Source organism: Columba livia, chromosome 3 (assembly GCF_036013475.1).
Source record: "Columba livia isolate bColLiv1 breed racing homer chromosome 3, bColLiv1.pat.W.v2, whole genome shotgun sequence".
NCBI classification, from domain to species: domain Eukaryota; kingdom Metazoa; phylum Chordata; class Aves; order Columbiformes; family Columbidae; genus Columba; species Columba livia.
Genome location: NC_088604.1, coordinates 58067651 through 58084928, shown reverse-complemented (window position 1 = coordinate 58084928; position 17278 = coordinate 58067651). Strand labels below are relative to the sequence as shown.

The 17278-nt window shown below is 35.9% G+C and overlaps 1 protein-coding gene across 50 annotated transcripts in view; it reads left to right on the top strand.

Moving 5' to 3' along the window:
• The window catches only part of EPB41L2 (erythrocyte membrane protein band 4.1 like 2), a 103192-nt gene that overhangs the window by 43020 nt on the left and 42894 nt on the right, over positions 1-17278 (top strand). For all 50 annotated transcript variants that reach the window (XM_065056977.1, XM_065056969.1, XM_065056971.1 and 47 more), the window contains 3 exons: positions 130-342; positions 7053-7157; positions 11741-11783. In XM_065056977.1, coding sequence (XP_064913049.1) covers positions 130-342; positions 7053-7157; positions 11741-11783 — 361 coding nt within the window. The remainder of the gene's footprint in view (positions 1-129; positions 343-7052; positions 7158-11740; positions 11784-17278) is intronic.

Genomic DNA, 17278 nt, shown 5'->3' with positions numbered 1-17278 from the left:
ATTCCAATATCTGAATAACTTTAATGAAAGCTTAATGTTGTATTTATTAGAGGCTTATGAAAGAAATTAACCAGTTAAAAATATCTACCTTCCTGAGTTTCAGTCATTGTTTAACTGTATTTTATACAGCCTGCCAAAGAAGATGGTAAAGAAACAGAAGTAGAGAAAGTTACAGAGGGAAAGGAGGAGAAACAAGAAGAAAAAGAAAAAAGGGAGACAAAAGAAGTGCAGACAGCTGAAATTAAAACAGAAAACATTCCTCAGAAGTCTCCCAAGAAAATTAAAACTGTGCAGTGTAAAGTGGTGCTTCTGGATGGCACAGAATTCAGCTGTGACCTAGAGGTAAGACATCAAGTCTCTAGTAAAGACCTGTCTGTATAGCTACTTTAAAGTAAGAGGTCTGCACTTTAATATTAAAAGACAAAATAATCTTTTAACACACAGTAGTTTTAAATTTGGAGATAAAATAGAGGTTTGCCTGCAGATGATTCACATGAACATTTTTTTCCCAAGCATCTTCCTCCCAGACCCCAGCACAATTAGTCAGGTTGACCTTCAAGCGCTGCAATAAGAGTAGTACAATTTGCTGAGGTGAAAGTGCAGTAAGTCCGTGACAGTAGCTGGTAGACAGAGACAGTAACTATGTTGTGGTTGTCTTGTGAGCTCTTCTGTTCTTTGGTTGATTTGTTTTTGTTTTGTTTTTGCAGCTGAGCAACAATTGCAAAGATGTTCTGGTATTTGGTTTGATCATGGAGTTTCACAAATACATTGTGAACTCCAATGTAAAACTTACTCCTGTTTACACAGGAAAAATGAGAGTGCTCTAGGGCTTCTTATCCCTGTCCCCTGTAAGCAGGGGTTAATACTACGTTATCATCGACTTAAAAGGGTGGGGGTAGAAGTAGGTTTTGCATAAGGGAATTGTATATAATGTCACTCTACTTTTTTTTTTTCCTTTATGGAATATTCAGAAAGGAGTTGAATGTTAGGAGCAAATATTTATAAGGAACCCTGAATCTATGCAGTGGTTAAAAAACAAACAAAAAACACAACAACAACAAAGAAACAAACAAAAAACCAGCAAAAATTGCGATGCAATTGTAAACTTGGTGAAATCAGTACAAAATTTTCATTGATGTGCACTTTGTTCTAACTGGAATTAATTTGGTTTATTTTGGGTGGATTAAGTACATGTGCAAATTTAGCCTGTATTATACTAATAAAATTGGGATTATTTTTTTTTTTTACAGTTTAAAGTCTAGTAAACATTAAATTGACATAACTTCTGCATAACATTCTCGGAATCTATATATTTATATGTGACTTGCAGAATGCACAGAGATATTTCAGAGTAAAGAAGAGTTTGTTTCCATGACAAAGTATTTCTGAAAGCTAATTCCTCTGTGTGTGTGTTCTCTTTAACGTGTTGTCATTTGTTGGTGAGTGCCACAGAACGGAAACTGATAAGAAATTCTCTTTAACATATTGAGATAGCAAGCTTATATATGAAATTATTGGGGGGGGAGCGGAATCACTCATTGGAATCAGCATGTTTTTATTGTGATATAGGGGCATCTTTGCAAACAAATATAATTGAATGCTGTTCTTCTATAGTTCAAAATTTGTCATCAAATGTTGCTGTAGGATTACAGGTGCATTTGTACCCTCCTTTTTTTTTTGCCATTTATATATTTTGTATATAATTACTTTAAGTTCTGGGGTTTTGTTGCAGCCACCTAGTGCTGTTTGGCAATGGAATTATTTCTCGGGCTTGTTTTCACATGTCTTTCCCATTGCCCCAGGCATGCCTGCCATGGCTGATGTTTGGCTTCCAACATAAAGCACATCTCAGATATTTCTCTTTTTTGAGAGTTTCTTTGTAAATTAATTTATCACCTCTGAGAGTAATCTGTTTGTTCTTTTGCCCTTAGAACTCTCTTATTTTGCCTTAATAGGTCACCTGACTGGTGTCAGATTGCCAGTTTGAACTTTAAGTCAATAATTCTTTTTCTACAGGATGGTTTCAACAGATATGTCATTTTCTTGTGATTATTCCCTTCAGGTTCTTTTCTCATCTGTCTTTGTACCTTTATTGCTTTGCTTTTGTAAATGCAAATTTGAAGGGCTTGGTTTATTGTCCTTTTCTTGAGCATAGCTTCTTCCAAATATGCTTGCTCTGAATACCGATGTAAACGCAACATTTAAGGTACTCCTCTGTTGCGCAGAGAAGTCCATGACCTGTCAACAGAATGAAGCTAAGCCTTGTACTCAGTGAAGCTTATTCCTTAGTTCATTGTAACTTGAAATTCTTACTGTAGTGTTTCATGGGGGATTGTTTGTTTGTTTGGTGGGTTTTTTGGTTGTTTGTTTTTTTGTTTTGGGTTGTTGTTGTTGTTTTCTTTCCCCATAAATGAACTCTAGTCGATTCTGCCATCAGCATCTCTGCATTGGTATCTTGGATAGTTGATAAAGTATGTATTTGTTGTCTGTGATTCTGTATCTTGGGTAATTGCTCTGAGGAATTAAGAACTTTGTGCTAGTAGTGTTATGAACTTTGATACCAGGCACTATTCAAACTTACTTTATTTTGGTTTGAAGGAACCTGGAAAGTTTCATAAGGAAGAAGACTAACCTCCAGTGAAATGTTATATTTAAGCCCTTTAACTTTTAATTTAAAATGTATAAAGTTCCCTAAGTCCACAGGTTCCATATTAACAAAACAGTTTTCTGTGTTCTGTAGTTTTAAATTAAAAACGTCCAAAGCTCTTTAGGAAACTTCTGAAATATATGATGACATAATATTTTATGGATTATACTAAAGGTGAGTTATGTGTACACAATATGTGCATACATAGACAACATGAGCAGTTAATTCAGTTAATTAATTTTAACCTTAAAGCTGTTGTAATCCTTAAAATTAAAGTCCATGTAGGCTCATACTCTTCAGAGTAATGTGTGAATGCCTGAAGAGGAAGAAACTACTGTTTTAATAGTTCTGGAGAAGTGTGACATGAAACAACTTTCACAGGCTATGAACTGTTAGGAACTTTCAGTTACATTTTATTGCGTACTTTAAAGAGAGTTCAAGTCACTGATAGGGATAACAACATGTAAGTATATCAGAGAGACTTGTCAAAATATGTGAGGATGAAAGATGTTGAGTGGTATTTGCCAAAAATTGTAACCGGCTGGATCTTTGTTCTTACTTGAAATGAGAGAACCATGTTAAAGGATAAAATAACTTAGGTTCATGATTCAATAGTGTAATATTTGTGAGATGTAATGGGAGTGGAGTTTTAATAGCCTGAATGAGCTGACTGTTGGAATGTTTGAGATTTAATTTCTAGAGCATTTTTTTCAGTTTTTTTAGCACAGTGCAAATAATGTAATTTTGACCTACTCCCTTCCTTGTAATTAACACCCATGGGAGCAGGTGTAAGTTATTAATCTTCTAGGGTGATCTACATGTGCCTCTTTCATGAAGGGGAATCAACTTGCTTTTTTTTCTCACTTGGTTCTGTGGTTTCTTAAGTAGTTGAGAGGAAATGTTGTCATTACATTTGGGATCTGCAATAAAGACTTGTTCAGATTTTCTGCTTTAAATATAATCTGGGTTTTAGTAGAGGATAAACACAGTTTAAACAAACAAAAAAGTGCTAACTGCATAATGATTACTAGTTAGAAGCAAATGAAGATCCTGTTGGGTTTGTTTACTGCATTCAGTCAGTGGTCTAATTAAATATTTATAACAAAAGGCATTTAAAGGATGCCAGCATTGACTGTGTTTTATGCACGTATGAACAAGTGAAATATATTGGAGTTGACTTAGGTTCTGTGGTTATTTACAGTTTGCTAACACAAAGTAAAAATGTTTGCTTAATGTACAATTAAGATAAGTTTTTAACACTTAATTAAGAAAAATCTGAATGAACTTGATACAGAACAGATGTTTAATCGTAGTTGGGTTTTGATTTGCAAGTCTTTATTTCTGATTGCTCAGTTGTGTAGACTAATGTTTGAATAAAGCTAAGTGGTCTGTTTAAAGTATGGCATACTTTATTTAGAAGAAGAAAAATAAGTATGACATTAAATTGGACACATTGAAAAAATATTGGTGCAGGCTGAACATACACCATGGAAAATAATGTTTATGTGTGAAGTCCTGTCAAAGCCAAAAGATGGTCTCTGCATCTCTGCAAAGTTCACATAGGGGGAATCAAACCGCTTTCTTTCACCTCTGGCATCACCACAACTAAATGTATATGGTGTAAATGCCCTTACTAACATAGTCTGAATGTACATACCAATTTTGGTGCCAGAATACAAAATGACAAGAATAGTACCTTCCTTTTTCTTTCAGTACGCAAAATACTAAATCCTGAAGGAAAAAGAGATTTGCCAGGGTTCTGATTGAACATTTTCCCAAAAATTGGAGTAGGCAAATAACTCTCAAAAAGGTTAAATACTTTTGCAGATTTTTAAAACTATATCACAATATTAAAAAATAATGAAAAATTAGGAATCTTTTAATTTTACAAGTAGGATTTTATAACGCGAAGTGTTGCTGATACCGAGAGGCTTCTTTTGCTTTTGAATCCGCAACAGAGGTCTATAAGTGCAAAAGTGTTTAATTTGCAAAAACACTTCTCAAGTGCTATTTCTTTGTAATCCCTTTGGGGACGGGGATTACTATTCAGTTTAAATTATATGATAAAATATGCTGTAACTTCTTTGTGTTGTTCTGCTGCCTAGAATTTAACTAACGTAACTTCGCCTTCATGGCATACTGGTGTTTTTCCGTATGTGAAAGAGTTATAAACTTACCAAACCATCTTTAAAGATACAGTGGATGTTGCCAGTGTATCCAAATTCTGTGTAGACTATGAGTTCCTAAGAAGAAAATGTGCAATATTTTACTGTTATATTTGGAAGATATTTCCTGCAGATTTGGCTGCATTATCTCTCTGTATGTCAAAGACTTGATATTAACTGTAGTTTTTAGTTTCTGAACTTCATGAAAAGCTACATAATTAGTACTGACTCCAAATATGGCCTTAATGATAGCATATATTATTTCTGTAGTACTCTGTAGGTTTCCTTTACTGAAATGTACACCTGGAACTTGTCTTTGCAAGGTGTGATCCCTGATTTAGGGAGAAAAATGAGATCTATTGTGTGCATGTCAGCAGTCCAAGGTTCTTCAAACCCTCTTTTGCTTATACTTTTCTGCTTTCAGTTTAGCTCTTCTCTATATTGCTGATTTTTTTAATTAAGCTGAAAGTGAGGCTGTCAAGAATAATAAGTGGCTACTTCAGACTCTTGGGGGAAATAGTTATGTCTTTTGGCAGAGTAAAATTTCTGAAAGTACCAAACAGACTTAAGATTCCCAGCTTCCCCTTTCAAAAGTGACTGACTTCCAATTTCCACTGCCTCACTGCGATGCTCGTGCTGTAAAATGTGCTCATTTTTATCAGTGTTGCTTTGAAAATGTTCTGATCTTTGGGACTGTAACGCCTGCTGAACAATGCGATCTTGAACAAATAAAGCTTTGGATTCTTGGGGAATAAAACAACAATGCCTTTACTATTTGCTCAGTGCATACCTCCTTTTCACCCTTCTCCCCCCCGGCCTTAATGTTCTGTGCCGTGGGGCTGAGCTGCAGGCGAGCGCTGCGCTGGGGCACGTTGCGAGCACCCTGTGCTGTCTGTGGGGACAATGGCTGCAGTGTCGCGATGGCCTTTCTGTGGAATTGCAGTGGTGTTGGTCATCTACTGAAATCTGTAGGATAAGCAAATGCAAAAATTCCTTTACGCTGCCAGGCCTCTGAAAATGCCATGTTGTGGCCTCATTGATAAATGCCACAAATAGCAGAACAGTTGTGAAGAGGTTGGTTTGAGCTAGGAGACTGCGTGCCATTCATGGTCAAATTTTGGCTGTGGAAAGAAATTCTCATCTTCCCCATGCTTGTGTATGTGTCGTGAGCAGTCTGCTCTAAAACTTTGTCTCTTGTCAGCTGCCATCTCCAGTACAATAAATCTTTTCCCTAAAACCTTGTGTGTGGAAGTAGGGCCTTGGCCTGCATTTCATTACCAGCAATAGGAAGATACAGGATGCCCTTGTTTATGTTCCCAGTTCCAGGTACAAGAAACACAGATAAAAATTCAGGACTAATTGCCGTTTGCTTCAGCTGCAGTGGTACTGAGCTACTGCAATCAGCCTTTTTAGTAGTATCTTCAATTACTACTATAAACTAGCAGACTGCAATATTGAAACTAACCTTAAAATGTGATCTTTTTTTGATTACTGACTTCCACAAATATTATTTTGAGGAAAACTAAACTTCTTTAAGGCAGGTTTTAATTTTTGAGTATTTGAAAGAGTTCATAAATCTACAAATAGAAGGCAGCTCTCTTATTTTCTGCCCCTCAAAACTTGTGCAGTATAGACAGTTTGACATGTTGCTTGTGCTCTGCTTACACTGTTATGCTACTTCTGCTGGTCTGATCACCAGCTTTAAGTGGTCTGCTTCTTTTTGTCTCTTGAAGATGATAACATGCTTTATTTTTCTTGGGAGTTCATATCACGTGATTCATAAAAGTCAGATGTATGCCCAAATGCTAGAAATGCAAAAGTTAACAGAAATTAACACTGTAGGAAATATATAAGAGTTTAGAAGGTAATAATATATAAAAAGTTGGCTGACATGAAGAACTCTTCATTATTTCAAAAATAAAGATGCAGAAAAAACTAAGAACTATTAATGGCACTTAATGGTGCAAAATATTTCAATCAGTTTAGGTACTGAATTTTCCTTGTGCATTCAAGTCAACTTTTTTGATGAATTGGAAAAAATTGAAATGTCTTTGTTTTTGTCAGTGATATGCAGAGCTTTTAAAATATGGTGAACAGTGTATTGTAAGAAAGCTACATCTTTATAATTTATTTTATTGATTTTTTTGTTTGTTTGTTTTCCTGACTAATACCATCTAATTATAGTACCTGTAGTTAAGGATTTACTGATAATGCTGTATATTTTTTTTTTTTTCCCCCAGAAAAGAGCAAAAGGCCAAGTGCTGTTTGACAAAGTGTGTGAACATCTCAATTTACTGGAGAAGGACTATTTCGGGCTCTCGTTTTATGAGAATTCAGAACAGAAGGTAAGCCTGTGTGAGGGGGGGTTTGAGTTGAATAGTTTAGTGAGGCATATTGTATTAAATGTATACCATTAGAAACATTTGGGTAAAACATTGCAAAATATCAGTTCTAGTCTGCTGCAAACTAACAATAAGATACTGATGTGTATGTTCAGATACCTAACAAAGTATTCACTTATTATTTAAAGTAGGGGAGTATTTAAAATTCCTACCTTTTTGAGAAAGCGGATTGTGTGTTTGCTAGGCTTTATGGTAAAACAGTAAACATCCCTGCAAGTGAAGACAGGAAATTTTAACTAATTTCTTTGCCTTAAATGTCTGACAACTCCCCAAAGTTCTGGGTGCTTTTATTTTTTATGTTTTTTTAAAGAAACAAACAAAACAAACTTTGGATGGTAAATAATAATAAAAAAAATAACCTTCTACCTGACTTTCCAGTAAGTATACTGCCTTTTCTCTTGTATTTGAAAAGGACCATGAAGGAAATCTTGCCCTTAAGTAACTGTTAGGTTTCAGAGTTCCTTTTTCATTAATTCTTAATGAAAATTAAGAATTAAGCTTAAAGAAAATTTTGGCATTTGTAAAGATGGAAGTCTGGATTGATGCAGAATATGGTGTAAGGCAGAAGCTACACAATTTTGAATGTCAGTGATTAACAGTGAAGGAGGATATTCTCTACATTGTACCTAAAGTGCCATTATATAGATGGTACTGTGCCTCTCCTGCAGCTCTGAGCTGTGATGACCAGATGAGGGGGTTTTTAAATAAGCATTTGAAAATATGGGCTTTAGCATGAACCAGTCACTTGCCTAAGTGCTTACAGGCTTGTATGAGTTGGCAAGTCTGTGATGTGCACATTTGTATGGGCATGTTTATTTTTATTGCTATTATCACTCAAGTTACATATTTTAGAGCTATTGCTTTTTTACAACACCACGTTTGGAAGTTCTTGCACCAGTTATGGTATAAATGGGTAGTGTGAAGTGTAGCTGCTGCAGTGTCTTAATACAGCAGAATGACTGGTTGTGCACTGAGGAGGTTCCACTTCCCCAGCTGCCGTGCTTTTGTGCTGGTGAGTTTGAAATTGTGTAGCTACACAAGATGTGGTCAGTGAGACCGGAGTGCTCATCTTTCTTATTGACGAGATTTATTTTAATGCACAGATGAAGGACACTGAAGTTGTTTTTAGTGTGATAACTATTTGTGGTATGTTCTTCACAAATTCTGTGCTTCTGTCTTAAGACTTTTAAGTGTTTCAACCTTTTTTCATTCTTCTTAAAAAAAATAAAAAAATCAACATTTTATGTTTTGATTTAATAGATAGAGGTGTACTGGGCTGATCAGTTGTTTTCAGCAGTAGCTGCCAAAGAAAGTCTGGGGACTTGGAACTTTTGGTGGTTTTATGGCCTTCTTTTTTATTCACCTCTGCAGTAAGTTTGAGTTCTTCTTCCATCTCAGTACCAGTGTTTTCTGATGCACTTTGTTTTCTCCTGTTATGACTATTGACTCTTCAGATTAAAATTCCACAAATCTCTGACCTCCAGGCCAGTCAGTTCTAAATGCTGAATGATGTGTTTTTCTCATTCTTGTGCACTCATCACAGCCACCCATTTATAAGCCAGCTGTTGAACTTGACGGCAGCTGTGGGGTGTGGAAACTGAATGCCAGGCACATTTTTGAATTAGAGCTGCTCCCTAATGCACCATTGGGGTACCATTGGAGGAGGAGTCCCATTAACTTTTTTCTATGGGTGTTCTGTGCAGCTGTAAGAGATGTTATGTCTTCAAATCAGACTAATTTTTTTGTTAGCTTTAATACACATTTAAAAACTACTTGGGTCTAATTGCTCATTAATTATTTCTTTTGTGGTTTTGCAAATGTGGAATTTATTGGTCTAGAGTATAGTTAGTGATTTCATTGCATTACACCCTCAGAAGTCCATGAATGCTCCATTCACACTGTAATTGGTCTGCAGAAGTGCTAGAAAAGTTCTGCTCTCACATTCTGGGCGCCAGCTTGGAAATGCTGCTTTTCTGGATTTGCACAAAATACTTTTGTACTGTTAGAGAACATTTTGTTTTTCTTTGACAATTCATTACTTTGTTTTATCTGTAACCTTACCATTCACAAATTAAATGAATAGATTTTTGCCTACTGGAACAAAGTTGTGTATATACACTTTTCTTTTGAAAGACAGACCTGTCTATTCTGCATTAAGAGGTCTATTTCAGGGTAGATTCTTTCAATAGTGTTTGTTTTATCCGTAACAAAAGGCACAGATGCAAAAACCCCCACCCCTATCACTATGCATTTAAATAGAATATAAGTGTCTGATTTTTTTTGACAGAAGAATAATGGAAATTGGTGGCAAAGTCTGTTTCAAATAAGCTTAGTCCAAGTTTGGAAAATCACAAAATGTACTGTATAACTCCTGTAAAGAAAGGATTATTCTTCTCATCTTGCAAGATATTGTGTATTATTTTCTCCTATTTTATAATGGTAAAAGATAAAGCACTGAAAGTAATATACACTTATGAATCCTAGTTTTCTGCTGTAGTTATGTCATGTGATATTCTAAACTTATTTATTTACTTTATCCTGTACTACGTGTAAAATTTAAGAGTTTAAGCTACTTCTGGTTATCTGTAACTGGAAGAATATGGCTCTGTATGATTGCAGAATGGAATTAATGCCAAAACAGAAAACGTAGAATGATGACTGTAGCTGAAGTGACTCTAAGCTAAATTTAGCTGAAAACTTCTGTTGTCCTCCAAGGCATTTCTACATCAAGGCTTATCCAGCAACTAGCAGTTTTTCTGACTTAAACAGTATAAATAGTATCCAGATCTTTTGGAGGATTGTTTTTTGTTTCTTCCTTTGTAACGATGTTATGGACTGTGCATCTCTGGAAGAATTATAGTAGCTATGAAATGCAGAGGTCACAGACTTCTTAAAGTAAGAAATGTGGTGTTTTTAATTACATCTATCAAAATGATAATGCATTTAATTTGTAAACAGTATTTGTCTAATATATACATGCTGCATGTCTGTTGAAATCAACTTGGATCAAGGTCATTTAAAACAGGTCATATTCCTAGAAGCCACATCCTCTGTCAGCAGAGGTGATCTATGTTAAAGATTTGCACTAGTGCAAAAACATGTAGTTCCACATTGCCTAATCCATACAGATGCAAAACACTATAGCCTAGCATGTTTTGTCTCCTTGAAGGAAATTCAACTTTGGATGGAAGAGCCTGTAATAAAGACTGAGGGATGTGGTATTGGAAAACAGTTGTTGCATCTGGAGTTTGGTACCGTAAACTGAAAGCTGAGTCACATTATACCCAGTATCTGCTATTTGGCTAGGTTAGGCAAGCGGCATTGGTAGAGATGTCTTTAGCAACTTCTGTGCTAGAATTGAGCAGCCCTTCTGACCTTACAGCTGCTAATATGTGCAGTGATTTGTGGAAATGTAGGTTTTGTCCTTGACCTTACAAGTTAGTTGCTAATTCTGCCCTACTTTGCACACCTCGGCCTTTGAAATGTGCTGAATCTTGCTGGCAGGCTGTTTGTCTGCATGTGTGCCTGTGTCCATGTATGTGCATCTGGCCATGGGAAATAAAGGTTTAAACACTGTGTAATTCTTGGTAACTGCATTTAAAAGGTTTGTTTCTAGTCTCTCAATGTATTTTCTAACATTGAGTAAAATTAGTAAACAGGATTGTCTAAGTTACTGATGAATGTATGCTACTGATTTCTTAGTCTTACTTCCCGAAGTTCTATTCTTGGATGATCCGGTCACAAATGTCTCTTTTGCACATACCAATAGTAACTGAAATGCTATGTAATCTTTAACTGGTTGCACAGATTATATAAAAACTTTTTTTTTTTTTGCCTTGAGGATAGAACACATTTGATAGTGAGGCATCTAAATATGAAAAACTGCCTTTATTTGCATTGTCTAAAATAGAGCTGAGTATCTAGATTTGAACCTTGCCAGTGTATCAGTGTTACCATAATACATGCTTATAGAGAAATTTGCTTTGGGGGAGGTCAGGAAAAAGGCATGAAATTTCATAAGGTTTTTCCAAGCATCTTTGAGCATCATCAGCACTAAAATGTATATGCCTTGAGAATAATAAGTCTATAGAGTTGAAGAGAAATACCATCTTAAGTAACTCTGTATGGCTGTGTAGCACAGACATGGAGAGATTACATAGCTGTTCCTGAAAAGTTTGCTTATGTCAATAAAAGGAGCATGACAGAAAATTGCATTTGTCAAACGTAATGAGCTAGACTACTTCCACCATGAGATTATCTACTTTGTAAAATTACAAGGCATAAACAGTCTAAAAGCAACAGTGAAGGCAGTGGCATTACACAGTTTCATTGATGTGCATGGGTGGTGAGACTTGCTAGCAAATCACAAGTTCAATTTTAGAATTCTGAGTTATTTTAGAACAGATGTCTGAACAATATAAACTTTAACTGCACTGTATGAAATTACTTCACTGTCTTCAGTTTCAAATGATTTTAAATGCTGGTTTGTTGTTTTTCTTTTTTTTTTTCTTTTTTTTTTTTTTCAGAACTGGCTAGATTCTTCAAAGGAAATTAAGAGACAAATTCGAAGTAAGTACTTCTGTATTCAGATGCTATATTTCTTTCATTTCCTCACAGAAATATTCTTCATAAGCTTAGTAGCCTGGATGTCAACTAAATTGTGTACTTATAGCATTAAAAGAATTTTTATCTGATAATGATATATTCAATCTTAGAACAGAAAGCAAAGCTTCTATTTCTGTCCCATGTCCATGAAGTAAACAAAGAATCACTCAGTGTTGTCTGTAGAAGTTAATCATTATACTGGCTGCTGCCCCAAAATTTTCCTGTGTTGTGACTAACAGTTGATTTTTTTGCATCTTGAAACAGTAGGTGTTTTTCTGCTTTGTGCTGATATTTGGGTTATGGGATGGAGAATGTCATCTTGCAAAGATGGTCATGGTTGTTGCTATAGGACTTCTAACTCTGAAGACTCAAAACCATGAAATATGAAAAATATGAAACTATAAAAAGAGAATCAACATGTCTCACAGAAAATGTATATTTTTCAGTCCTGATAAGGATTTTTTGATGTGTCCATCATTTGCAGAATGGAAACGGAATAGAGCGCGTAATCTTTGAATGTCTTGCTACGGTGCTTTTCAGACTGAATCCGTGTGAGAAGTGTTTCTGCTTCCTATACTCAATACACAATGAGTAATTTAATTTACTCTGCATAAAACTGTCAAAACTTTTCATTAGCCAGGTAGCTTTTGTAGTAGATAGGGGAGTGAATGGAAAGTAAATGCAGGAATTACTCTTTGTGAGTATACATCTCTCAAAATAAGTAGCCACTAAGAAGGGCTAGACAGCCCTTACTGAAATTCTTCTCATTGGTTCACTAATTTGTGGCCAGTACAGGGGTTTTTTTGTTTGGTTTTTGATGGAAATCTTACTTCGTGGGTGCCTGTCAGGAAATGTAAGTGGGAGGAGATGATGATGATGATGATAGTAAGATGTACATGTCTATAGTTCCAACACAACAAAAATTTAAGCAATACAAGAAACTGACTCTGAATTCTTTTGAGGAATGTGATCCAGTGGGAACACTTGCAATTAAGAACAGCAGTGTGTTGTTTACAATGATAAGCAGGTGGTTTCTTTACTTTTGTTAACTTTCTGTTTTAAGTCAACACATTTTTCCAGAAATCATAGTGGTGTTCATTTTGCTTTCCTTATGCCTTTACCAGTTGATGAAATCCCTTACTAGGAAGGTGTGGTTTATGTTTTCAATAAAGAAATGACAGTTACAGAAGCTTCCTTGGAAACTTCTTTTATAAGCTGATGTGTTCTTGTATAAGCAAACTAGACCTATTAAAATAGTGAATGTACTAATATACTTGCGCAAGTAAAGGCCATCCTTTTAATTAAGGAAAAGTTGCTGGTTTTGTAACTTCTCATTCTGCACCTCCTCAGTAAAAACCTGTTAGTTGTCCAAACATGTGGGCTAAAGGCCATTTTGTTTGGTTTGAATATCTAACAGAAGACTGAGGACATTGATATTTTTTATATTGTCTTCTGTAGTGATCTGCATGCTATATAGGCTACAAGTGTTGTTAGTCTGAAGTGTAGGAAATGACCTGAGAATTATTTGGATGCATTACACAACCTTTTTTTTAATAACATGTAATACATCCTACAAAAATATTTTAAGGGGATGTGATTTTTGTGAATCATGAAGACCTACATTTTATATTGGAGATCAAGTCCAGTTTCTTGAATTAAACATCATGACTGGAACTTTTTCTCTGCTCTGTAGCATTTCAGAGTTGATAAGCATTGTGTATAAGGCAAACCACCAAGTGAGCCATTTTAAGGATTTTTCAAATGAAACTTGATTACACCAATTTTCAAGTAATCAGCGTACTGTCAGTTGTGTTCCTTGTAATTGGTGTATTAGAGCTTCCAGATATTGGAATGTACTGCAAAAATAAATTTTATCCCCTAGCACCATGATTATCAAGTAATGAGGCTTTTCTTTGTTTCAGTCTTAGTTCTAAATATACTTATATTTGAATCAAGAATGGAAATCTTATGTACAAAAATACTCAATTATAGTAAATTTAAGGTACCTTTAAAACCTACTACTCCATTTGAACATTTGAGATGAAGAAACACATTTCTTTTTCTCATTTAGAGCACAAACTGAAGCACTGGCGTGCTAGGTAAGTGGATCTGGACAAACACATTGATCTGAACACACAAAGATGGCAAATTTGGAAATTGAGTTCAGCATACCAGTTGGCAACTTAATATTTATAACAAACTCAGTCACTGTCTAACGTGTGAACAATACAAATACTCTGCACTTTGGGCATGTATGTACTATCTGTGACTGGGGACAACAGAAAGAATCCTGTAGTCTCCCCCAAATCATGTTCTGCATCAGGCTGGCTCTTGCAAAGTCAGGGTCTGTAGGCCTTCTTTATGATCTCTCATTTGTTCAGGTTGGCCTTTGGCTGGACAATTATGTTGGTTCTCAGCAATTATCAGTGTTATTTTGGCTAATGAACTTGATCCACAAATTACCGGCTCTGTTATCACAGCTATGAAGGTGGTAAAATGCTTGTTTGCTTTTGGCTAGCCTGGTCTCTTCAGGAAAATTAGTTCTTGACCTTTTTTTAATCTCATGTAAATGGATATCCACTGGCATGTGTTAAAACCTCTAACTAATTCAATCAGGTGAAAGGTGAGGTAATTATATTTTTCTCTATCATCTTGAAAATTGCTACACCTGAAGTGGATTCAGGCTTTTGCAAAATTGAGAATTTCAGCTTGAATGAAGTGATGGTACAAGCAGTAGCAATTGTCCTTGGAAGAGTCAAATCCCAGACTTCATAAAGGGTGTGGTGGCTCACCCTTGTATAAAATCTAATTTGAGAATTTTTCCATGTGAGATGTTGTATGTGCATTTAGTATGGAACACGTGATGTTCCACTCAGTTTTGTCTGTCAGTATTCTCGTTACTCTCATACTCAGTGTAACAGTGTGGGAAACTATGGCGGGGGTTATGGGAACAGCGCTTAGCCTTGAAGATATTAAGGCCTACCCATGAGAAAGATGGGAGTAAAGGAGTATCCAGAGATATCTAGGTGTACCTGTGAGAAAGAAGGGAGTAAAAAAGTAACATTGACATTAGCAAAATTAGCCAATGGTATGTTACTATTGCAGCCTGTAACCAGTAGCAAAAAGACACATGAGCTGGTAAAAACTATATAGAAAGGTGTTTGTGGCAGTAAATGGAGACTGCTGTTCATACAGAAGAACTTGGTCTATGTTGTTTGTCCGTCCCAATTGCAACATAACAGGGTTGAGTGAGTAAAGTAAACCTGGTTTCATCGTAGTGTTAATTGCAGTTAAAGACTAATCTTTCATATGCAATTTAGATGTTCACGGTTATATCATGGGTAAAGATTAGAGATGTGAGTGTATAAGCCATTGGTTTTGGGAAGCCTAATTATTTGCTCTTGTTGTTTGTGTAATTGAAGTATATGAAACTGACCTTCTCACACATTTTGAAACTATTTTTGGGCTACGTCCAGGTTTTGGTGTGGATATAATATATACTCTTCCAAATAGATATTTAATTGCCATGCTGCATCAAATAGTTGCTTAAATTCAATGTAATGTTCTGTCAATTAAACCTATTTATAGTGTGTGGCATGATTATTATTTTTACTGCAAAAGTAAAATTCTGTGATAAAACCTAGAAACTTTGTATGTCATATCCTGTCTTTTTTATCTTATAAGAAATGGGGAGGATTTGTATATTCTGAGAACAGAATGGACTGTATAGAGGTTCTTTTTTGACATTCTCATCTGATAAAGGGTAAATTTAACTGGTTTTGCTATTGAAGTTAACTTCAAAGTTGTCTTATTCTCTTCTCTCAGGAGAATTCTTATTTAGCCAGAAAGATTCTAGAAGCTCACCACTGTACCTAGATGGTTAATCTGATCTAATGTAGGTTAACTGTGTCCGCCTAAGGTAACTGCACTTGTTTTCTGAGCGGGCACTTTCAGGAGGTTAGTACATTCTGAAGTGGGGGGCTGAGAGAAGAACAAAACCAGCCTTTGCAAATGCCTGGTTTTGCTATTGCTTATAAGAGTCAGTGGTGTCTTATGTACATAACTAAATTTCAGCAGTCTAGGGTTGAATTTAATTATATCTACTGGTATCAAAAAAAGATAATGGCTATGGTGGTAGAAGAGTTATTTTATGTTTAGAAAGGAGTGATTAATTGGAGGAGTAAAGACAGAAAACTTAATTTGGTTGTTACTTGATTCACTTTATTGAGGGGGTTGAGGGAAATCCTCTGTAATTCTATGGAAGTGGATTAGAACAGATGAAGTAGTACAATAGGTAAGGCCGCTTGTGGCAAATCTTGGGCAACAAGTTTAAACCTTGCTCCTTAGTCATGTTGAAGACTGTTCTTAACATCCTTATGTTTATGAGCATCCAGTCATTCAGTTCAGGGAACTTAAAAACAGCCAAACAGAATAATGGGCTTGTCTTTGAGGTGTGTAGCCATCATGCTTTATTCCCAGCTGGCGACTAAGCACCATGCAGCCACTCACTGTACCCCAGTAGGATGGGGGAGAGAACTGGAAAAGTGAAAACTTGTGGGTTGAGATAAAAGCAGTTTAATAGGTAAAGCAAAATTGTACACACAAGCAAAGCAAAACAAGGGATTCAATGACGACTTCCCATGGACAGACTGGTGTTCAGCCATCCCCCAGGAAAGCCAGGCTCTGTCGTGTAGTAGTTACCTGGGAATACAGACGCCATCACTCTGCATACCCTACCCTTCCCCCCTCTTCTCCCAGGTTTACATAGGAAGTGTGACATCATATAGTGTGGATGTCTCCTTGGCCAGTTGGGGTCAGCTGTCCCAGCTGTGCCCCATCCCAACCTCATGAGCACTCCCTGCCTCATTGTCAGGCCAGTATGAGAAGCTGGAAAGTCCCTGCCTGCTCAGCAACAACTAAAACATCAGTGTTTATCAACATTATCATACTAAATCCAAAACACAGCAGTATACCAGCTATTATACTAGGAAGAAAATGAGGTCTATCCCAACCGAAACCAGGACAGTAGCCAACAATTAAGGTGGTTCTGGGATTGTCAAGGAGTTGAAATGGGTTTTTGATATTGGTTCTATGGTATATTCTGTAATACAGCCTAAGCATCTTGACTGCTCAGAAAAGAGGATGATATGGAAGGGTAATGATATGGTTAGTATGTATATTTTTAAATTCTACAGTAGAGCAAATGGTGATAAATACATAAATATGATTGTCTGAGAGTAATATAGCATGAGTTTAGAATTTCACAAAACTGTACTAAAATACTTAAGTAATTAAAAATTTGTATTTAAAGTGCTAAGGGAAGTAAGATGTAGTTAAGGTATAGGCTTGCCTTTTAAATATGTCTCTGATTTTAGTGCTAACAAAACATGGTTAAGCTCAGGCATCAAAACATTGGGGTAACTTTATATCCATCTCTTTTATGTGAATAACCATATATC